This window comes from Chrysemys picta, chromosome 3 (genome assembly GCF_011386835.1).
Source record: "Chrysemys picta bellii isolate R12L10 chromosome 3, ASM1138683v2, whole genome shotgun sequence".
Lineage (NCBI taxonomy): Eukaryota > Metazoa > Chordata > Testudines > Emydidae > Chrysemys > Chrysemys picta.
Genome location: NC_088793.1, coordinates 90,376,112 through 90,399,110, shown reverse-complemented (window position 1 = coordinate 90,399,110; position 22,999 = coordinate 90,376,112). Strand labels below are relative to the sequence as shown.

The 22,999-nt window shown below is 50.1% G+C and overlaps 2 protein-coding genes across 2 annotated transcripts in view; both read left to right on the top strand.

Annotated features, from left to right (window-relative positions):
• The first annotated feature begins 901 nt into the window (after positions 1-901).
• On the top strand, positions 902-3,426 carry LOC135982321 (uncharacterized). The gene is made up of 2 exons (XM_065588383.1): positions 902-1,882; positions 2,877-3,426. Exons 1-2 carry the CDS (start codon positions 1,306-1,308, stop codon positions 3,350-3,352), a joined length of 1,053 nt encoding a protein of 350 aa, XP_065444455.1. The 5' UTR covers positions 902-1,305; the 3' UTR covers positions 3,353-3,426.
• Positions 3,427-8,245: 4,819 nt separating this feature from the next.
• LOC135982317 (amine sulfotransferase-like) overlaps positions 8,246-22,999 on the top strand; it is a 30,279-nt gene continuing 15,525 nt past the window's right edge. Inside the window, exons 1-2 of the mRNA XM_065588373.1 lie at positions 8,246-8,405; positions 21,599-21,772. Coding sequence (XP_065444445.1) covers positions 21,631-21,772 — 142 coding nt within the window. The 5' untranslated portion in view covers positions 8,246-8,405; positions 21,599-21,630. The remainder of the gene's footprint in view (positions 8,406-21,598; positions 21,773-22,999) is intronic.

Here is a 22,999-nt window from a genome sequence, read left to right as displayed (position 1 = left end):
AAATTTTGCCCTCCCTTGCCCCATTGGCTCCCTCCCCAAATCCCTGCCTCTTCCCCAACCCTGGCATTCCTCCACCCTCCCATGCTTGTAGCTGCATGGAGGACCCCTCAAGGATTGAACTCACAATGGTGGATTTAGCAGGCTAATGCTCAAACCACTGAGCTATCCCCCCCTCCTTGTATGCCATGTAGGAATTATTTGAAAACATCTCACCACATCAAGCTCAAATCAAGACTGGGAAAAAGCCTGTGGGAATGGAATTCCAGAACTGAGGGAAAAACATGTTAGCACTGTTGACATGGATACTACAATTTGAACAATAACTGCTTGTCCTTGTCATCACCCAGTGTGAAAATCAGGATCCTGGTGAGTGCTGAAAATTACGTCCCTATGTTTTTTTTTGGCAATAAAACAAATACATAAATAAATAAATAAGGAGTATTCTGTGTGAAAGAAATTAAGGCACTTAACTAAGGTATCCAAACTTGAGAAGAGTAGAGAGAGAATTGCTCTGGCCTTCTGCCCTGTCCCACAACATGGTAAGAAGAGGGCAGTTGGTAACACTACCAATATATTCAGAAGTAGATAAAAGGAAATCCATGGAATCACAGTAGCAATACCACAGAGAAGGTTGCATGAAACATTCCATTCTATTTGTTACCCCTTTCACAGCATTTGCAAATTCCTTTTGGCTTCAAATTTCTCATACTATCTCCTATCAGAAACGAGGGAGAAAGTGAAAGCTTTAAAGCACTATCATGTTGATTTTGATGCTGTAGAAGGAGTAGTCACTGATGCTGTACTAAAATTTTTAAATTAGAAATGTCTGCAATGGACAATAGCTCCCAGATGTAGCCATGATAGTCATAGGCAGGCTGGCAGCAGAGGAGCATGTTGTTTAGTCTCTATGGCCTGGTCTACACTAGGCGTTTATGTCGAAGTTAGCGCCGTTAAATCGAATTAACCCTGCACCCGTCCACACTGCGATGCTATTTAGTTCGACATAGAGGTCTCTTTAATTCGACTTCTGTACTCCTCCCCGACGAGGGGAGTAGCGCTAAATTCGACATGGCCATGTCGAATTAGGCTAGGTGTGGATGGAAATCGACGCTAATAGCTCCGGGAGCTATCCCACAGTGCACCACTCTGTTGATGCTCTGGACAGCAGTGCGAGCTCGGATGCTCTGACCAGCCACACAGGAAAAGCCCCGGGAAAATTTGAATTGGAATTCCTTTTCCTGTCTGGCCAGTTTGAATCTCATTTCCTTTCTGGACATCGTGGCGAGCACAGCAGCACTGGCAACGATGCAGAGCTCTCCAGCAGTGATGGCCGTGCAGTCTGTGAATAGAAAGAGAGCCCCAGCATGGACTGATCGTGAAGTCTTGGATCTCATCGCTGTGTGGGGCGATGAGTCCGTGCTTTCCGAGCTGCGATCCAAAAGAAGGAATGCAAAGATCTACGAGAAGATCTCTAAAGACATGGCAGAGAGAGGATACAGCCGGGATGCAACGCAGTGCCGCGTGAAAATCAAGGAGCTGAGACAAGGCTACCAGAAGACCAAAGAGGCAAACGGACGCTCCGGATCCCATCCCCAGACATCCCGTTTCTACGAGGCACTGCATTCCATCCTCGGTGCTGCCGCCACCACTACCCCACCAGTGACCGTGGACTCTGAGGATGGGATACTGTCCACGGCCGGTTCCTCGGACATGTTAGGGGACGGGGAAGATGAGGAAGGAGATGAGGAGGGCGAGGCAGTCGGCAGCTCTCACAACGCTGATTTCCCCGACAGCCAGGATCTCTTCATCACCCTTACAGAGATCCCCTACGAAGCGTCCCCAGCCGTTACCCCGGACACAGAATCTGGTGAAGGATCAGCCAGTAAGTGTTGTAAACATCTAAACATTTATTTTTAACAAAACAGGAATATTAACAATTAAAAGAATGGGTTGTTCATGATTAGTGTGCCCTAGGCGCTTAACGGTTTAGTAAGGGGCAGTGCAAGTTTTGAAAAGAAATCTAGCAATGTCCGGTTTTCAGTGATTGTCCTGCACAAGCCGCTCTACTGTTTATTCCCTGCTACTGCAGCTACAGTAAAATGCGGTCTATGTTTCCGGGGATAGAGCAGTAATCCTCCTGGGACATCTCGATGAAGCTCTCCTGGAGGTAACTTGAAAGCCGTTGCATGAGGTTCTTGGGGAGAGCGGCCTTATTGGGTCCTCCGAAGTACGACACGTTGCCGCGCCACGAGATTATCAAGTACTCGGGGATCATTGCTCTGCACAGCAGGGCGGCATACGGCCCTGGTCTTTGGAGGCTTTCCCGGAGCATTCTCTCTTTGTCGCTCTCGGAGATCCTCATCAGGGTGATGTCGGCCATGGTGACCTGCTTTTAATTAGGTAGGGGAATGTTAGTGTTGGGACTGCTTTCCCGTTCCTTTACAGAACTGTAACCACTGGTTTGCAGCCACGCGGTGGAGGCGGGAGAGGGGCAGCCGAAAGGGATCGTTCCCGGGGACAGCCGCGAGGGGGTGGGACAGGGGCAGAGTTCCCGCTTGCCGGATTGCTGGCAGCAGGGACTGACATTGATTTAAATGTGAAATGAGGCCAGTGGTAATATAAAAGTTTTAAACTGCCACAAGTGTACGGCTTACCATGTCTGCCTGCAACAGAAATTCCGTTGTGCTGCCTCGCTTCTCAAATGTGCTGTTCAAGACCCCAGGCACTGAATGCGAAGGCCGAGAATTCGACCTTGTGCTGAGTGCGCATGTGAAAGGTGCTGTGCATGGTCTTGTTCACAGAGAAAGACTATGTTCTTTGTTCACAACTACATTTATCTTTCTGAGGAATTCACTCCCTTTTTCCCATTTCCACAGCCCCGTCTGCGACTGTCTCACAACCTAGCCTGGAATCACACTCCCAGAGGCTAGCGCGGATTAGGCGTAGGAAGAAGAGGACACGGGAGGACATGTTCTCTGAGCTTATGGCCTCTTCCCAAGCCCAGGCAGCACAGCAGACCCAGTGGCGGGAGAACTTGACCCGAATGCACCAAGCCAACATGGATCGGGAGGAGAGGTGGCGGCAGGAAGACCAGCAGGCGACTCAAACGCTGCTTGGACTACTGAGGGAGCAAACGGACACGCTCCGGCGCCTTGTGGATGTTCTGCAGGAACGGAGGCAGGAGGACAGAGCCCCGCTGCAGTCCATCTCTAACCGCCCTCCCCCGCCACCAAGTCCCATACCCACCTCACCCAAAGTGCAAAGAAGGAGAGGCGGCAGAGTCCCTGCTAAGTCTCACTCCACCCCTGCAGAGAGCTCTAGTAGCAGAAGGCTCTCATTTCCCAAAATTTGAAAAGTTCTTTCCTTCCCGCCTGACAGAAGCCCACGTCCAAGTTTCACCTCCCAATGCCATGTGTAGTTGATAATAAAAAATTTGTTTCTGTTTACTACTGTTTCAATCATGTTCTTTTGGAGGAGGAGGGGAAAGGGGGTTGGTAATTGGACAGGACAGTCTCCTTTGGCAGGGTACATAGTCGGGGGCAGGCACAGCAGCAGGGCACATACACAGTGCAGTGATGCAGTGACTAGTTGCCCCGGTTAGTCTGGGAGGTTGTTTTGATGTAATGTTGGGGGGGGGGGGGGTTGCTCTGTGACTTTGTGGCGGGGGAGGGCAGTTACAGATCTTAAGCGCCGGTCCTTAGGCAGGATCACAGAGCCACACAGCATGGGATCTGTAACCGTCCTCCCCCTGCCACAAAGTCAAATAGACCCCCCATACACACAGTCCCGATCAGGAGGGTTGACAGGCTCCGTTGAAACAAGCATCCCACCGCAGCGGAGCCTGTCAATCCTTGAGTTTAGAAGCTGCATTTGCGTCACAACACTACACCCGCTCCGCACCACAGTCTGCGTCCCAGTTTTAAAAAATTCCCGCGAAAACAGTATTAAAGAAAACGGTGTGCTTTAACAAAGTAGAACTATTTTTATTTCGACACGTGTGTTTGAGGGGGGGGTGACGGGGGTATGTAACTGGATAGGATAGTCAACATTACCTGGGTAAAGAAACGGGGGCAGGTTTAGCTTCTCAGTACACAAACTATAAAGTCACAGGTTACCCTGCTCACTCAGGAACTTTGCTTTCAAAGCCTCCCGGATGCACAGCGCTTCCCGCTGGTCTCTTCTAATCGCCCGGCTGTCTGGCTGTGAGTAATCACCAGCCAGGCTATTTTCCTCAACCTCCCACCCCGCCATAAAGGTCTCCCCCTTGCTCTCACAGAGATTGTGGAGCACACAGCAAGCTGCTATAACAATGGGGATATTGGTTTCGCTGAGATCACAGCGAATCAGTAAGCTTCTCCATCTCCCCTTGAGACGGCCAAAAGCACACTCCACCACCATTCTGCACTTGCTCAGCCGGTAGTTGAAGAGTTCTTTTTCAGTGTCCAGGGCGCCAGTATAGGGCTTCATGAGCCAGGGCATTAGCGGGTAGGCTGGGTCCCCGAGGATGACTATAGGCATCTCCACATCCCCAACAGTTATTTTGTGGTCCGGGAAGTAAATACCTTGTTGCAGCCGTCTAAACATACCAGAGTTCCTGAAAACACGAGCGTCATGAACCTTGCCCGGCCATCCCATGTAGATGTTGGTAAAACGTCCCCTGTGGTCCACCAGTGCTTGCAGCACCATGGAAAAGTATCCCTTTCGGTTAATGTACTGGGTGGCCTGGTGGTCCGGTGCCAGGATAGGGATGTGAGTTCCATCTATGGCCCCACCGCAGTTTGGGAATCCCATCGCTGCGAAGCCATCTATGATCGCCTCCACGTTTCCCAGGGTCACTACCTTTGGCAGCAGTACATCAACGATTGCCTTCGCTACTTGCATCACAACAACCCCCACGGTAGATTTGCCCACCCCAAACTGGTTCGCGACTGACCGGTAGCTGTCTGGCGTTGCAAGCTTCCAGAGGGCTATGGCCACTCGCTTCTGTACACTCAGTGCAGCTCGCAACCGGGTGTCACTGCGCTTCAGGGCAGGGGACAGCAACTCACAAAGTTCCAGGAAAGTTCCCTTCCGCATGCGAAAGTTTCGCAGCCACTGGGATTCATCCCAGACCTGCAGCACTATGCGGTCCCACCACTCAGTGCTTGTTTCCCGTGCCCAGAATCGCCGTTCCACGGCATCAACATGACCCATTGCCACTGTGATGTCCTCGGCGCTGGGTCGCCTGCTTTCTGACAGGTCTGTGCTACTCTCAGACTTCAGGACATCACCGTGGTGCCGTAGCCTCCTCGCCTGACTTTTCTGCATCTGCCTCAGGGAAACCTTTATGATAAGCTGCGAGACGTTGAGAGCGGCCACAACTGCAGCGATGGTCGCAGCGGGCTCCATGCTCGGAGTACAGTGGCGTCCGCGCTGTCAATGACTGGAAAAGCGCGCGAACTGTTTTCCCGCCGGCGCTTTCAGGGAGGGAGGGCGGGAGTGATGGACGGATGACGACAGTTTCCCAAAAGCACCCTCGACTCATTTTGTTACCCAGAAGGCATTGCTGGCTACACCCAGAATTCCAATGGGCAGAGGGGACTGCGGGAACTGTGGGATAGCTGACCACAGTGTACCGCTTCGAATGTCGACGCTTTCACCGTTAGTGTGGACGCACAAAGTCGAATTACTGTCCTTAGTGTGGACACACACGTTCGACTTTGCAATATCGATTACAAAAATTCGATGCAAGTAAAATCGAACTACTCTCGTAGTGTAGACAAGGCCTATTATTGGGATTTTCAATGTCTCATATTAATTCTTTTAAGATCCCACAACAATGGGTGCCACGTAAGCTATTGTTGTACAAATGCTGATAAGGAGGTTACCAATTTGTCCACAGTGCTCCAGTTTAGAAACCTGCCTTACAGTTTTGACCATCTCTGCATTTGAACCATTCAGCTTTCCATTTAAACTGGACTATGCAAGGACACATTTATTACTGTCGCAGGATGACTGTAATTAGCCTGAAAAGGACTGACTGCTCCAAGATACGCTGACCCAGGGAAAGGAGAAACAGGAATTTGTGTCTGGGGTGGCTAATGGCAGCTATTGCTCTTGTCATGATTCCATTAGTTTTATCCTAAGGCATGTCTCTGGGATCTTGCATAGGGGATTGTGTAACTTGCTTTGACAAAGGGAATGTGTTCTCTGTTGTCACAACTAACTTAAAATGGCACATATTCACCTTTTTTATTACAAGCTTGTTGCCTATTTGACTGAAGGACCAAATAAGACCTTGTCTTAATCATTGTAACTGTCTGATTTATGTCATTACAGCAAGGGAATTCTGGGGTTTCCCCCCTTTGTGTTCAGGTATCTCGGTTTACATAATTTAACCTACAGTTCTGAGGTGTTGACCTCTTCCTGCTGCTCTAGCTCACTACAGTGAATGAAGGGTGGAGCAGCATCTTTTATCTCTGAAGTTCCCCTCTTCTGTGGATTTGTCAGTCCCTGAACACTATGTTGTGACCATGTGTGTTTAGTTCTATTCTGCAACCCCAAACTGGGTCTGGCCGGGAAGGCTGCACAATAGCTCCCCGCAGCCCAACTCAAAGCAGCAACTTGCACAGTTGAGAACACACAGACCAGGGCCTCTCTTCACTGGACATTTGTCCCTTAAATCAGTATTTCAGTTTTCCATAATGGGAGCCCGCTACTTACACCATTGTTCTTGGAAGACCCGGACATATTGTTGCATATGTAGAGATGTCTTCGTATCTCTTCCCAAACATACACACACATATTAAGTTAATCTGGCACAGTTCTATGTTGTATTTGTGAAAGTGAAGTGCTAATAAAAGCTGCTTTCCCAGCAGGAACAAAATATTATAATCAAATGAAATCACTTCTGTTTTCTCTTAAAGCAGGCCAAGGCTCGGGGTGAGAACTCTCACTCCCTGGGGAATGATTCACAGGGCAGGAGCTGTCTGCGTGGGTGGCTCCTGGCTCTCCTGGCCCACTTTTCCCTGGCAGCTTCTGCAGTGAGCTGAATTGTTTCACTTCTTTATTTCCATACATAAATGAAGCTGGTCAGCTGGAGACAGTGCCACTGGTGGCATTCTCCCCTTCCTAAGTAGACAGGGGGATGCCTGCAAGTGAGCAGGGCTCTAAAGTTCTGCTCAGTATCAGCCTCCTTCTCCTCAGGTGGTGCCCTTGTATCCCTGATTCTGTGCTCATTGCACATGCGGCAGTCTGTCTACATTCATCACCATAAGAAGTGCAGCATTAGCCAATTTCCCCCATGCTGCCTTCCTGGCAGCACTTACTTTGAAAATGCTGCTGGTTTGCAAACATAAGGAGGATGAGGGGATGAAAACAAGAGGCATCTTGAGAATTAAAGCATTTGACGCTAAGTCTCACAATTCACAGCACGAAAAAATCCCAGAATGCATACAGAACAGTGGCTGAACAGAATGCCGAGCGCTCATAGTGAAACAGCACCATGCTGTGCGGCCACAAAGATGGGAGGCAACATTGCCTTGAATGCGGGATAACAATGCGGTGTCTATGAACTGATCAGGGATCGCTTGTTGCAGATTGCTGAAGGCAGATAAAACCCCCCACAAAGTACCAACTTACAAAAATAGCCATGGCCTAGAAGAGTTGCTGCAGTGGTAAAGGTCTATGTGTTCAGTACCAAAGGGCCTAGATTTAACCCATGAAAGTGGAAATTACACACACTCTGCTTGGTAATATTTAAACTGTGTAATTAGGAACTAAATTTCATAATAATTGCTCACTAAATATTTTACAAAAAGATATATGTGTGTGTGTGTGTGTGTGTGTGTGTGTGTGTGTGTGTGTGAATATGGCATAGTAAACGATTTTCTCCTTTTATGAATAAACTACCTGAAAGTAAGTGGACATATTTTCAAATCTATAAGATTGTGGATAGATCATTTTCACATAATTCATCAGGGACAAAAAGCACCAATAGTTTTTCCTCCTTCCATTTCATCTGTCTTCTTTAATGATGCTGCTAGTATGAAAAAGTTGGAATGAAAGTGGAAACTACAATACTATCATTTGAATAGTTTACTGTTGAGTTACAGTATTTAATTCAGACACACTCAGGAAATTGGAATCATATTACCATGTTTTTATTCAAACATTTTGAACTCTTTTCACATTTCTAAGAATTACCCTGTTTGGTAATCTTTCACTAGTGGTCAGCCTTCAGGTCAAAGGTTGGAAGAGATTAAAATAAAAAAACAACACACCTTCATAAAACTCCAATCAGGTTGCACGCCAGCTGTAAAGAAAGTATTTTCCTGTTTCTAGGAGTGAATATCAGTCTTGTCTATTCAAGTGGAAGGCAGCAGTGTGGGCTTGAGTCTTGGAGCAGCAGAAATAGAGAAGAGAAGGTAAATATTATTTTATTACATAATATATTAATAAAACATCTCCATCAGTAAATCTGTGAATGAATTAAATATCTTATTAGCTTCCGCAGTGAACTGTATGCAGTGGAAATATTTTCCATCACTGTTCTTTGGCAATAAGCTGAGTGGCATGGGAATCTGATCCTGAAATGCTTTGTGTGTGGGTGTGTGTGTGTGTGTGTGTGTGTGTGTGTGTGTGGTTATCCAACAAAGAAGTCACAACAACAGTGTGTGTGAAAGAGTTGACTGGTAAAAGTAAATGTAATTTAAGCCATCATTTGTTTTACAGTATCAGCATGATGATGGAGTTTTTAACTGGTAGTTGATAGTTCCTGCTGTGTCAGCATAGGTGGATGGAAAAGTTAAGGGAGAAACAGGTTTGTGTACGAATACAACTGTTGTCAGGCCTGATGTCATTCTACACATCACTGTTGGAATTTGGGATTTGTAGAAAGGTTGTAACTCCTGTACTGCTGCATATGAGTGACCACCCTGAACCAGCACTTGTGCAGTGTCCATCAAGCTGAAAACTTCTGTAGAGCTTGTAGTGCAGCCTGAAGGGTAAAAGGAAGATGAAATTTTTTACATTGAAAAAAAATGCAAGTAATAAAATAAAATTAGCAAGGGGGCTGATTGCATTCAGAAAGCAGGAAGGGGAAGAATCTTCAAGGTGACTGCAGCCCTGCTAGGTGAGAGCATATCATTCATTGTGTTATTTTTCTAATTTATGTAGTAGAATGAAGTTTGTTTTATCTTATGACCCAACTATTTTATCACATGATGCTCTTCCATAGACACATCTAACTGTAAAAAAAAAAAACAACCCAACAACATTATTCCTCAATCTGATTTAAAAGCTCCATTACTAAACAGGGAGATTAGCAGATTCATTGGGCAATACCAAAAATATAGTATCAAATTGAACATTTTGAACATTTTATGGGGTCCCCAAGAGAGAGGATTCTCTGGGCACTGCACATTGGTATGGTTCTGCCCCTAGTGTGCACTTGGGAAGCAAAATGATAAACTCCCCAAGTCTGGTTCTTGCATGAATAGATGAAGCTGGTTGCTCCACAGATCTTCTTGCTCATAGGCACCAACTCTTTGGGTGCTCTGGGGCTGGAGCACTCATGGAAAAAAATAGCAGGTGCTCAGCACCCACCGGCAGCCCTTGATCAGCTCCTCCTCCTCCGTCTCCCGCCCCCCCCTCCAGCCTGCTGTGGATCAGCTGTTCGGTAACGTGCAGGAGACACTGGGGGAGAGGGGGAGGAGTAGGGGCAGGCAGAGGTGGGGTGGGGGCGGAGGAAGAGGCAGGGCGAGGGCTTGGGGGAAGGGGTGCAGTGGGGGCCAACCCCGGAATTCAGGATGTCAGCGCCTCTGCATAAGCTGCCTTAGGTGGACCTAACTCATAGGCCAGGCCTAGGGGTGAAAGTAAGGTGGTTCGGGGCGATACGGCGTACCATTAAAAAGTGGCCCCCAGTCTGTACCCAGCTGACTTTAAATCGCTGCCACGGCAAAGGACCCATTCCGCCTTTTGGCCCCACTCTCCGGCCACTGACAGGGGGGAGGCGAAAGGAGCAGCTGCCCCAGGCTGGCGATTTAAAACGGCCTAGGGCTCCTTTAAATTGCTGGTGGAGCACTGGTGGACACGGGCCAGGCAGCGTGTGGATGGGCTGGCTGGGGGACGCAGACCCTCCCAGCCCCACCACTTCTGCCCGAGGCCCTGCCCCTTTCGGGGGCCGGAGCTGGCCCCCGTACTAGTAAGTCTTTGCCATTACCTTCACCCCTGGCCAGGCTGAAGTCATGTCACTGAACTCACATGCGGGGGAGGGATAGCTCAGTGGTTTGAGCATTAGCCTGCTAAATCCAGCATTGTGAGTTCAATTCTTGAGAGGGCCATTTAGGGATCTGGGGCAAAAATCTGTCTGGGGATTGGTCCTGCTTTGAGCAGGGGCCTGGACTAGATTACCTCCTGAGGTTCCTTCCAACCCTGACTTTCTTGAATTACACTTTTTGAGCCTTGTATGTTGTCTAATGACACTAACAAGGGCTTTTCCCCCACATACTTACTCTTCTTTGTTAATTGTATACCACAAAAAAAATAAATCTATAATTGGAAAGCCTTAAAGAGAGAGACCTGGGTATTAATTCGCTTAATCTGATAAACTACACGGAGATTTCTTAAACCTGTTCCAACTCAAATACTGTAACAGACATACAAGGTGAAATCCTCTAGAAGGTTATTTTAATCCAATTTTATTGTCTCTCTACCGTTGGAAGGATGTAGCCAACAGGGCCGGCCCACAACATTTTGGCACCTGAAGCGGGGAGCTCAAATGATGCCCCATCGCTTGGGCCAAAACTTTGAAAGGTCTCAATTCTGCCTTCTTCCTGTTCTACTGCTCTCATGGTACTGCTCTGCTACCTACCTCTATAAAGGAGAACTAACAACTTAAAATGCCTCGTTCAAAAATTTTAAGTAACACTTACATTTGCTGTTCAGGTGTTTGAAAATTAACTTTTCTTGTCTGCACAGTAAACACTGGCATTTTTATCTGTTTGAATAATCGAAGTGGTGCTTTCCGTGCCTTCTTGGTGGCAAAGATTTGAACTGCTTCCTGAAGGTCCACAGTCTGGGCCAGCTCATACTCTATTGAGATGGTTGCAAGGCCGATCAGCCTCTCCTGTTTCATTGAGGAGCGTAGATGTGTTTTTATTAACTTCAGCTTGGAGAAGCTGCGTTCTCCACTGGCAACTGTTACAGGAAGTGTTAGAAGTATGCGCAGAGCAACAAAAGCATTTGGAAAGAGGGTGGTCATCTTATTTGTGCACATATATTCCAGAATAGCCTTTTGAGTTGATCCCGTTGAAATGTATCTTGAAAGGGCTTTCAGTTCATCACCTAAATGACTCGCATCAATATCATGCATGTCATCATGTATCAACATTGTCACTAGTGCCCTGCATTGCTGGTGTAGGTCTTCTTCAGGTATAATGAGGAGTTTTGGAATATCATACAACATCCCAAATATACTGCTGTGTTCCTTGAGCTTCTTCTTCAACTGACTGTATTGCACAATCTAGCACCTGGTTAAAGAATTCAATTTGAATTGTTGTTTGGGGTCTCTTATGGGATTATCCCATGTAATCAAAATGTCTTCTTCTTCGGTGACTCTTGTATTCTTGAATGGGTGGGGAAATAGCTTCAGTGTGAAGTTCCTCTGCCAACTTCTGTGCACTCTTCAGAATGTTTTGAAGTCCCTCATCTGACCAGTAAGACTGTAGATATGACTTTGGTTTGTCCAGTTGTTCCATTGCTCCAGCTATATCAAGGTCAACACCTTGGAGTCTCTTGCTTACAACATTAATTTCAAACAGTATGTCATGCCACAACACTATAGGGTGACCAAACAGCAAGTGTGAAAAATTGGGACAGGGGTGGGAGGTAATAGGCACCTATATAAGACAAAGCCCCAAAAAATCGGGACTGTCCCTAGAAAATTGGGACATCTGGTCATCCTACAACACTAAGCCACACAGAAATGTGAAGTTATGTATGTTTCTGGTGATTCCATTTCCCTCTGCCACTGTTCTCCCACAAACAGTTCCTGTCATAGCATTATCCTCCATAATGGCAACTGTGGCATCATCTATCTTGCCAATTTGGTGTTTGATAGGCTTTATCACCTCCACTCGAGAAAAATACATAGATGCTTTGAATTACATTAAAAAATTCAGCAGCCTCACTAGAAGCTGATGCTGCATCACTGACCACCAAGTTCAACGAATGAGAACTGCTTGAGGGTTTAACTCTGGGATCCATGTCTGCACTCCTCTGTTCGTTCCTCTCATGTTGGTGTGCACCATTATTGTAGCCCTGACCTCTCATGTCAGCTATCGCAATTCCGTATCTTCCAGCTTTTTGAGAAGCACACTTGTCATACCAGCTCCTGTAGTATCTTCAATGACAATAAATTCTAAAAAATGCTCTCTGACAGTCACCATTGAGGGACATTTTCACTAGGTTTTGTTGTTGTTACAAAACGCATTAAAGTCATTTGTTCCGTATGGCTGATGTCAGGTGTGCAGTCCAGAATAACAGAGTAATATCTTGCTGACTTCCGATCTGCCACAATTTTCTGTTCGACTTTTGTTGCCAGTAACTGTATGATCTCATTTTGAATTGTTTTTCCAAGGTAGTGGTGTGTGTACATTTCTTGGGTGGTGACTCTTCTTAGATGCTCCTGGAGTACAACATCAAACTCAGCCATCAGCTCCACAATTTTAAGGAAGTTTCCATTGTTTGGCACATACAGCTGATCTGAAGTGCCACGCAGTACTAGGTTTTGGGTAGCAAGCATTCTCACAATGACAATGAGCCTTTTCAGAACATTTTGCCAGTAAAGAGATTCTGATGCAATTTTCTCTTGATGCTGATCACCTATGGTGGCTGTGACAGAGTCGGTAGCTCACCGCTGTTGCGCCTCCTCCTGGTCGTCTCGGGGAATTAGTTCGAACCAGTAGAGCGCCCCCTTCGGGTGGCGTCCCGCCTGTCGTTTCGCCTTCGTTAGGTGCGCGGACTTTCGTTGCTCCCAACGTACGGCGTCCTCTTCCAGAACACTGTCCTCCGACAGTGTCCCTTTGTCCATTCACACCCCCTTCCGGGGGGTGGGTGGTTAATCAACAACCCCACACCTTCAAGCCCGATCCTTGCAGTCCCGGATCTGGCGTGGTTCCAGTTGGCCGCTCCCTGCAGCCTATGGCTGTGCGTAAGGCACCACCGCACACACAAGGAAAAAGCGGGGGGGGGACTCAGGCCCGCCCACTACTCTGAGTCCCGGTCCAGAGGCCCTCTGGCGACAGTCTCGCTGTCTTCCTTCTCCTTCCTCCTCTGGCTACTCCTCTGGACCGCTTCCCCAACAGCCCTTCTCTACGCTAGGCCTGCCCCTCCCAGGCCTGCCGCCTGACAGCCTATGGAGTAGGGCCTTCTCCTGCTCTCTCAAGCTGGCCTGCACTGCGCTGTCCGTGGTGCTGGCCTCCCAGCTCTGGAGACAGACCTTCCCCTCTGAAGGCCTGGGACAGACTGACTGCTCTCACTCTGAGCAGCCTTTTATGTGGCTGAGCCGGGCCCTGATTGGCTGGCCCCAATCTGCCTTCTGATTGGCTCCCAGTAAGCCCTTCCGTGATTGGCCGCGCGTCTACGCAGGAGCCTAGGCCTCCCGCAGCCCACTCTCTCTGGGTGTGGGGCAGCTGCCCCACCACACACCCTCCCCCTTAAGAACCCTCCCGGGGGGAGGGGGGGTATCCTAACCGGCCTAATGGCCTAGAGCTCAGAAATTAGCCTTCGTCCCATAGCGGCTCGGCTTACTGGCTCAAAGTCTAGGAACTTAGCCCTTGGCACCGGGCACTATGGCCTATGGGTCCAAAGTCCCAGAAATTAGTCCTTGTCACCGGGCAACCCGGCCTATCCTCCGCCTCAGCGGGGGGGTCCCACCGAAACACGCTGAGGCTTACCAGGTCTGACGTACCAGTCCGTCACTGCCCTTAGACTGATTCCTGTATGCTCAGCTGCTGGAGTGTCCCACGGGTCTCCTGATTCTCCACGGGTCTCGTGGTCCACCGCCTCTGTTGGTCCCTCCCACAGTGAGGCTCCCTCTCGACCTGGGGAAGTTGCAGTCCTCGGCGGCTCCAGGAGTGAGGGCTGGCCCTCCACCGGGGCTTCCCGCAGGGGTTCTTCTCCTACGGCGGTCTGCTTAGGCTGGGGTATGCTCCCTCCTCTTGCACTCTCTGTGCATTTGAGACATACCCCGTATGAGCGTGACGGATCCTCTGCCGTCAGGACTAACTGTCTAGGGCCTCGGCAGTTGAATTGGGGCTTGGCTGCCCCCTCACAAACCTCCCCCTGCCCTAAGGATCCCCCACCTTGGTCCGTTTCTTCGCCCTCCTCCCCTAGCCTGGAGAAGAAATCGGCGTTAGTATGGGCCTTACCCAGGCGGTGGAGCACCTGGAAGTCGTAAGGCTGGAGGGCGAGGTACCACCGCATAATTCTAGCGTTCGTGTCCTTCATGCTGTGGATCCATTGCAAAGGGGCGTGATCCGTGATTAATTTAAAACTATTCCCTAGCAGGTAGTAACATAGGGCATCGATAGCCCACCGTACCGCCAGGGCCTCTTTCTCTATCGTTGAGAAATGTCTTTCCCGGGGGAACAGCTTCCGACTTAGATACAGTACTGGATGTTCCTCCCCGTCTACTTCCTGGGAGAGTACTGCGCCTAGGTCGACTTCAGAAGCGTCTGTTTGTAGTATAAACTCCTTCGTGAAGTCAGGGTGTCGTAGTACCGGTTCTTGAGTGAGCCGTTCCTTGAGGGTGTTAAAGGCTCGCTCGCATTGTGTAGTCCACTGTACCTGTCGAGGTTGGGAGTTCTTCATCAGGTCTGACAAGGGGGCGGCTATCGATGCGAAATCTGGCACAAAACGGCGATAGTACCCAGCTAGTCCTAAAAACTGACGCACTTGTTTCTTCGTCGTGGGGACGGGTACGTCTCTGAGGGCTTGTACCTTGCTAATCAGGGGTGTTAGTTTCCCCCCCTCCTACCGTGTATCCCAGGTAGGTCACTTCTTCTTGGCCTAAGTGGCATTTCGCCCGGTTAGCCGTTAGGCCGGCCGCTCTGAGGGCTTGTAACACCTCTGCCAGGTGGTGTAGATGGCTCTCCCAGTCGAGACTGTAAACCACAATATCGTCTATGTACGCCGCCGCGTACTGGTCGTGGGGTTGGAGGACCTTGTTCATCAAGCGTTGGAACGTGGCCGCCGCTCCGTGTAACCCGAACGGCATGGTTACGAACTGGAAGAGGCCGAAAGGCGTGGGGAAGGCCGTCTTCGCACGGGAGTTTGGTGTAAGTGGGATCTGCCAATATCCTTTAGTTAAATCTAAGGTTGACAGATACCTGGCTCCGCCGAGGCGCTCTAACAGTTCATCCACTCTCGGCATTGGATAGGCATCAAAACGGGAGATAGCGTTGACCTTCCTGAAGTCGATGCAAAACCGGGTCGTCCCGTCTGGTTTCGGAACTAGGACGATTGGGCTTCGCCACTCGCTCGTCGATTCCTCTACCACTCCCATCTCCAACATCGTCTCTACCTCCTGTCGAACTGTATCCCACATTTTCTTGGGCAACGGTCGATGGTTATCCGTCACCCTCTTCCCGGGGTCAGTGGCGATATGATGGCTCATTAGAGTCGTCCGACCCGGGCGGGCCGATAAAACGTCTGGAAATTCCTCTACCACCTGTTGTAGTTGCCCCCTCTGTCTGGGGTTGAGGCCTGACCCCAACGTGGCCGGTCCGGGGTCGGGGAGGTCCCCTGCTAGAGGTCCTAGTTCCGAATCTGGGGTGGACGGGCCAATGAACAGGGCTTCCCGGGTTTTCCAGGCCTTTAGAAGATTAATATGATAAATGCGGGTCTCTTTGCGTCAGCCAGGTAGTCTGACCTCGTAATCGACTGGCCCCACTCGTCGGATCACTTCATAGGGACCCTGCCATTTGGCTAGGAGTTTCGACTCCGCAGAGGGCAGTAAGAGCAGCACGCGATCGCCTAGGCTGAATTTCCTCCCTCTAGTCCCTTGATTATAGAGGCGCTCCTGGCATGCCTGGGCCCGTTCCAGGTTTTCCCGGGCGAAGGCCCCTAATGTTTGGAGTCGCTCCCGGAGTTGTAGCACATATTGTGTGGTTCCAAGGACCCGCGTTTCCTGTGCTTCCCACTCCTCCTTCAGGAGGTCCAGTATTCCTCGGGGCTGCCTGCCGTATAAGAGCTCGAAAGGTGAGAACCCCGTCGAGGCCTGTGGTACCTCTCTTATTGCAAATAGCAGGGCCGGCAACAAGGCGTCCCAATGCGAGGGGTCCTCCTCTACAAACTTCCGCAACATGGCTTTTAGCGTACCATTGAACTGCTCTACCAGGCCATCGGTCGGCGGGTGGTACACCGATGTCCGGAGGGTCTGTATATGGAGGAGGCGACATAGCTCGGCTATTAACTTGGAGGACACATTGGTGCCCTGATCCGTCAATATTTCCCCGGATATCCCAACCCGGGCGAAAATCTTTACCAATTCGCTCGCGATGGTCGGTGCCGTCGCTGTCTTTAGGGGAATGGCTTCGGGATAGCGCGTTGCGTAGTCCACGACTACTAGTATAAAGCGGTTCCCTGTCTTACTTCGCTCAAGGGGGCCGACGAGGTCCATCCCAATCCGCTCAAAGGGTACCCCCACGACTGGCATGGGTACCAGGGGTGCACGGGCTACCCCTTTCGATCCGGCTCGCTGGCATTCTGGGCACGAGGCGCAAAAGTCTGCCACTTCCCGGTGGATGCCTGGCCAGAAGAACCGGCAAGCCACCCTCTGTAGGGTCTTCTCACGCCCCAGGTGTCCAGCCCAAGGGTTCGCGTGGGCTAAGTGGAGGAGGCCGGCTCGCAGTCTCCGGGGGACCAACAGCTGGCGGAACGTCTCCTGGGTCTGGGGTTCCTGCGCTATTCGGTACAGGCGGTCCTGGCATACCTCAAAGCGGGGGCCCTGCGGAGTCCATAGCATCACGTCCCCCTCAATAGCAGGGTTGGTGGCTTGTTCCCAGGCTCGGCTTAGGGTTGGGTCTTCCCATTGCTCCCGTAAGAAGTCCCCGTCACGCTCTAACTCTACCTGGGCGTCCTCCACCGAACGGGGCCTGTCTCCAGGATAATTCATGGGGGTCTCCGCCGTCGAGGAGGTCCCCTTGCCGGGGTCATCCCTTGGCCTGCGCCCGAGCAGCCCCATTCCCGGTACTATAGTCCTGTCTGGTCGGGGCTTGGGCGGCTGATATCTCAGGAGGACCTCTCCGAAGCCGGGCCAATCCCGTCCCAACACCACCGGGTAGGCCAGCCTGGGGGCCACTCCTACCCGGAGACCCTCCTCTCGGCAGCCTACTCCCATCTTAACCCAGGCTGTGGGATACTGGTGGATGTCTCCATGCACACACTGTAGGTAGGTCGGGGGCCCCGAAAGATTAAGATTCGGGACCAGCCCCTCTCATATGAGGGTCTGACTACACCCCGAGTCTACGAGGGCGTTTGTGGGGTTCCCTTCAACCCGGACAGGGACTATCAACTTCCCTGCCCCTCTCTTCCATGCCCTTCGTCCGGCCATCCAGGCTTGCCCGTAGCTGCAGTCCATAAAAGGGCAATGTCGCCGGAAATGTCCTTCTTGACCGCAGCCCCAGCACCTCTCTCGGGTCTCGGCCGGGCTTGGGCCTCCTCCGAGGGGGCCTGTTCGCTCCAGGGGCTGTCGCTCCCTCTGAGTTGTCATCGGTAGTAACTTGGGTCGGGGTTCAGGGTTGTGGGGCCTCGGATGCCCATGGCTGTTGCCTGCCAGTGGTTCGGAGGATCCCGCCCCTCGAGAGTTCCCCTTCTCTGCTCCGCCCTTGCGACCAAGGCTCCCGGCCGCTCGGGGTGACGCCTCCGCCCCCTCGGCCGATAAGTAGTCCTCCATTAAGGCCACCGCTGCGGACAGGGTGGCCGGTCGATGCCGTCACACCCAGGCCCTCCCTCCCGGGGGTAGGATCTGGGTGAACTGCTCTAAGGCTACCATCTCCGCCACCTGGGGTCCCGTCAGGCCCTCTGGGTTCAACCACTTCCAGCAGTGGTCCCGGATGCGTTGGGCCACAGCGCGGGGGCGGGCCCCCAGAGGATATTGTTCCTTGTGGAGACGTTGTTGGTAGGTCTCCGGGCTAATGCCGGTATGGTCCAGGATGGCCGCCTTCACTCGGGTGTACTCGAGCGCTTCCCGGGGGTCGAGGCTACGATATGCAGCCTGAGCCTGCCCCGTCAAATAAGGGGCTAATAACGTGGCCCAATGTTCTGAGGGCCACCGGGCAGCAGTCGCCACCCGTTCAAACGTCACCAGAAATGCCTCTGGGTCATCCTCAGGCCCCATCTTGGTGAGGCGTATCGGTAGTGCCCCCGAGGTATCCCCCAGTCCAGTTCCCATTGGGGCGGCAGGGGTGCCTCCTGCCGGGCGGAATAGTGCGGCCATCTGTTGCACCAAATGCTCCTGCTGCACCCGCTGCTGGGTGGCCAGCTCCCGGAGGAGCTGCTGCTGATGTTCTTGGTGCTGAGTCATCAGCAGTTGCTGTTGAGTAGTCATTTGCTGCAGCATTTGCACCTGCTGCTGGTGCTGCTGGGCCGACTGCTCCTGCTGCTTTTCTAGCATCCATTTTAATAGCTTCTCAGCCTCCATGTTGGGGTTCAGCGGGGTGCTCCCGCTTCAACCCCCTCACTCTGGACCCCTTTGGCGGGTCTGGGTCCGCACCCGCAATCTGGGTCGACTGTCTGTCTGCACAAGGCACTGCTCTGGGCAATAGTCCGCAGTCTTGGCACTGGCCCCTTGTATCGGGGCAGACCGCTATGCCCGCATTCTCCACCACGTGTGACAGAGTCGGTAGCTCACCGCTGTGGCGCCTCCTCCTGGTCGTCTCGGGGAATTAGTTCGAACCAGTAGAGCGCCCCCTTCGGGTGGCGTCCCGCCTGTCATTTCGCCTTCGTTAGGTGCACGGACTTGCGTTGCTCCCAACGTACGGCGTCCTCTTCCAGAACACTGTCCTCCGACAGTGTCCCTTTGTCCATTCACACTCCCTTCCGGGGGGGTGGGTGGTTAATCAACAGCCCCACACCTTCAAGCACGATCCTTGCAGTCCCGGATCTGGCGTGGTTCCAGTTGGCCGCTCCCTGCAGCCTATGGCTGTGCATAAGGCACCACCGCACACACAAGGAAAAAGCGGGGGGGGGACGACTCAGGCCCGCCCACTACTCTGAGTCCCGGTCCAGAGGCCCTCTGGCGACAGTCTCGCTGTCTTCCTTCTCCTTCCTCCTCTGGCTACTCCTCTGGACCGCTTCCCCAACAGCCCTTCTCTACGCTAGGCCTCCCCCTCCCAGGCCTGCTGCCTGACAGGCTATGGAGTAGGGCCTTCTCCTGCTCTCTCAAGCTGGCCTATACTGCGCTGTCCGTGGTGCTGGCCTCCCAGCTCTGGAGACAGACCTTCCCCTCCGAAGGCCTGGGACAGACTGACTGCTCTCACTCTGAGCAGCCTTTTATGTGGCTGAGCCGGGCCCTGATTGGCTGGCCCCAATCTGCCTTCTGATTGGCTCCCAGTAAGCCCTTCCCTGATTGGCCACGCATCTACGCAGGCGCCTAGGACTGCCGCAGCCCACTTTCTCTGGGTGTGGGGCAGCCGCCCCACCACAGTGGCCTTTAACCTTAGTCTCATCTCAAGCTCTTTCCACCTATGGAATGCTGTCTGGTGATTTGCTCTCTTCTCATGGCATGCCAGATTTCTAGCCAGATTTTTCCAGTCCTTTGTTCCTGTAGAACCCAATGTGGCTGGAACATTAGACTGGAAGAGTTTGCAACAAAAACAGTATGCAGCATTCTGGGTTTTTGAGTACATAAGCCATTGCCTCTCCACTTTGTCACCATTGGGGATCACATCATACCAGTAATGTGTTGGATGGAAACTTCTATTTTCATTGTCTTTGGGGAACATGAAGTTTTTCACTTGCTGTGGCCCATGCAGTACAAGGAACCCCCCAGGCTACTGCTCAAGTGGGTCCACAGTCCTGGATCATCTGGACTTAAGGAACTAAACTCAGCAACAGCTGTTTCTTGCGCCTCCATCACACTCTCTTCTCTGATCTACACTTTTCTTCAGGAATATGCATGGTTACATCCATCTGAGATGGAGATATGGATGCTGCAGTAGCTGCCAGGTCACCTGCATTTCGACTAACTGGAAGATCAGGCATCTCCTCACCACTCACATCCTCACTGGGGCCGGAAGACTCACCGTGAACATTTGTGTCTATGTATCTTAGGAGAGCTCCTTCCTGCTTAGATAGAAAAGCTTCCTTGACTTTCTTTTTCTGAATGCTGCCCCAAAGGGGAGTTTTCTTCTTTCACTCATGACTGCTGTTCTGTGCCAGCTATAGTGGCTCTCAACACTGAATTGAAGGGGACAAATAAGCAGGCTGGTAGCAGGGCCTGAGTGAGGGAAGATATCAGCGTCTTAAGGGCCTAACTGGCTTCTATTACTTCAGTTGACTGCCTGTTCTCCGCAAGTCGGTTCAGGGAAGCAGCAGGAAACAGGAAGCTCCCTGAGGAGCTGTTGTTAATCAGTCCAGGCTCCTGGGGGTGCTAGAAAGGTACATAAGAGGCTCCTCCTCCTCCTCTCTCTCCCTGCAGCTCCTGCTGCTTTCTGTTATTCCCTCTCACCTTTTCTCCTGCCTGCCTGCCTATTATGTCTCTTGTGCCCTCCTTCCTCTACCTCAGCACTCCACCATCTCTGTGCATGTAGAGCAGAGAGAATACATATACACCAGCAGACACAATTTTCTACACTCTGGGTCCTAGTGGTGCCCCCAACCCCACCACAGTCTGGCACCTGAGGCGGCCGCCTCAGTTCGCCTCATGGTAAGGCCGGCCTGGTAGCCAATATGCTCCACAGGCACATATGTGGCATGATGTCACTATTTTATAAGATTCTTAACCTGTAAATCATAGTGGCCAAAAATAAAATTATCAAAGAAAACTCTTGAGAGGAAATAAACTTCCTCTCCCTCCCTTCTATTTTGCTGAACTTATGTTACTAGACAAGAGGGACTGGGAGAAATATATTAAACAGGGAAATAGGAGAGAGAGAATCAGAGATAATATGATGGGGTCAACAAAATACCAGCCACAAAATTAATTGGAATGCAGCCTCTGGTTGTGCACAAGGACTAAGTTATAGCTCATAGAAAGCACTGGATTTTGTGGTGAGCTCCTTGAGTAGCTCTGATTTTAAATGCCCATTACATAGATTCTGTGAAGTTAGATAATTCATTAATGCAGTATTAGTGCCTAACAATACCAGACACTTGTATAAGAAAATAACTCAAAGACAATGTATTACACAGCACTTTTAGCTGAAAAAGATATTCTGTTCTCATGCCAGTCCCTAAAAGTGCCATTTCTGTACTGTCATTCAGTTTGCTGTTTTTGTTAATATACATTTTGCTATCAAAAAGGATCTCTTTTATGTTGTAGTGATTTTTTTTTCCTGAAGGATAGATAAGACCAAAATAAAAATGATATTAAATTATGTTTTCTAACCTGCAGATTCTTGACATAGGAGTGAAACTGAATTAACAATGGAGCCATCAGAAGAATTTTTGTTCAAACATAAAGGATTTTATTTCCAACCAGACCTTGTTACACCTGAATACATAGATTCACTGGAGGATTTTGAAATCAGAGACAGTGATGTATTTATTGTTACTTATCCAAAATCAGGTAAGACTGATTGCTTGATTTCCTTTATCTGACTTTTGTCTGAAACCTTAATTGCCCCTCCCCCCCTGCTTCTTGACCACCATTATAACCTATTTTGGTAAAATCTTTTACCTGCCAACATTTTATTGGAGACATTATCTCAGTTTCATCCCTATGTTTAAGCAATGGCAGAAGGTTACCTCTAAGCGTTAATTTGCAAAGTATCAGGGTGTAGCCGTGTTAGTCTGTATCCACAAAAACAACAAGGAGTCCGGTGGCACCTTGAAGATTAACAGATTTCTTTGGACATAAACTTCCTTGTTATAATCTGCAAAGTATATTTGAACTGGGCAAATATTGCCAAAAGGTGTTCACAAATATCTATTTGTTTCTGTAATAGACAACTATTCTTATTCACCTTTGTGTAAATATTTATGTCAGCAATATTTTGGAAACAGTATGTTCTTGGAAGGGGAAGGTGGTGTGAATGCTCAGACTAATGAATTTTCACACAAATACAAAACCTCAGACTGCACTGAAACAGCCATTTCTACTGCCAAAAAATAAAGGACAATCCCCCACCCCGCCGATTGATCCTAGTCCTGTCACAGACTATTCAAGCTGAATTACCAACGTCATGTATTCAGGTGATCAACATTTTTGTTCTCAGACTTCACAGTATATATTTTCTTAAAACAAGAATAGCACCTCTTCCAGCCTATGAGGTTTGAGAATTACTTGCAGCTAAAGTTATAATATAGCAGAACCAACTCCTCTGTGACAAGCTCAGAGAGAAGGACTCTTTACCTCATTGTATACTAAACATTGTAACACAGCTTTTGACACTGACCAATTCTGGTCCTAAAGAACCCTTGGCACTTCTTAATAGAGAATTCCTTGTATCGCTGAGAATTCATGTAACATGCACAGAAAGGACAGACCAGTGTGAGCCTTCTCCATGAGGCCTGAAGTAGCACTGGTGTTCTTCCACTGCGGGGGTGGAATAGGGGTACTTAAAAACTCTCAGAACAACAGTATACAGGGTGCTTTGGATAGGGCCAGTGAATCCACTGGTTACTACTGTACTGGACAGTCATGTGGCAGCACTGAGGCTACATAAGAGGGAGAAAAATAGTCTGTAGTAATTAGGGTGACCAGACAGCAAATGTGAAAAATTGGGTCGGGGTAATAGGAGCCCATATTAAAAAAAGCCCCCAAAATCGGGACTGTCCCTATAAAATCGGGACA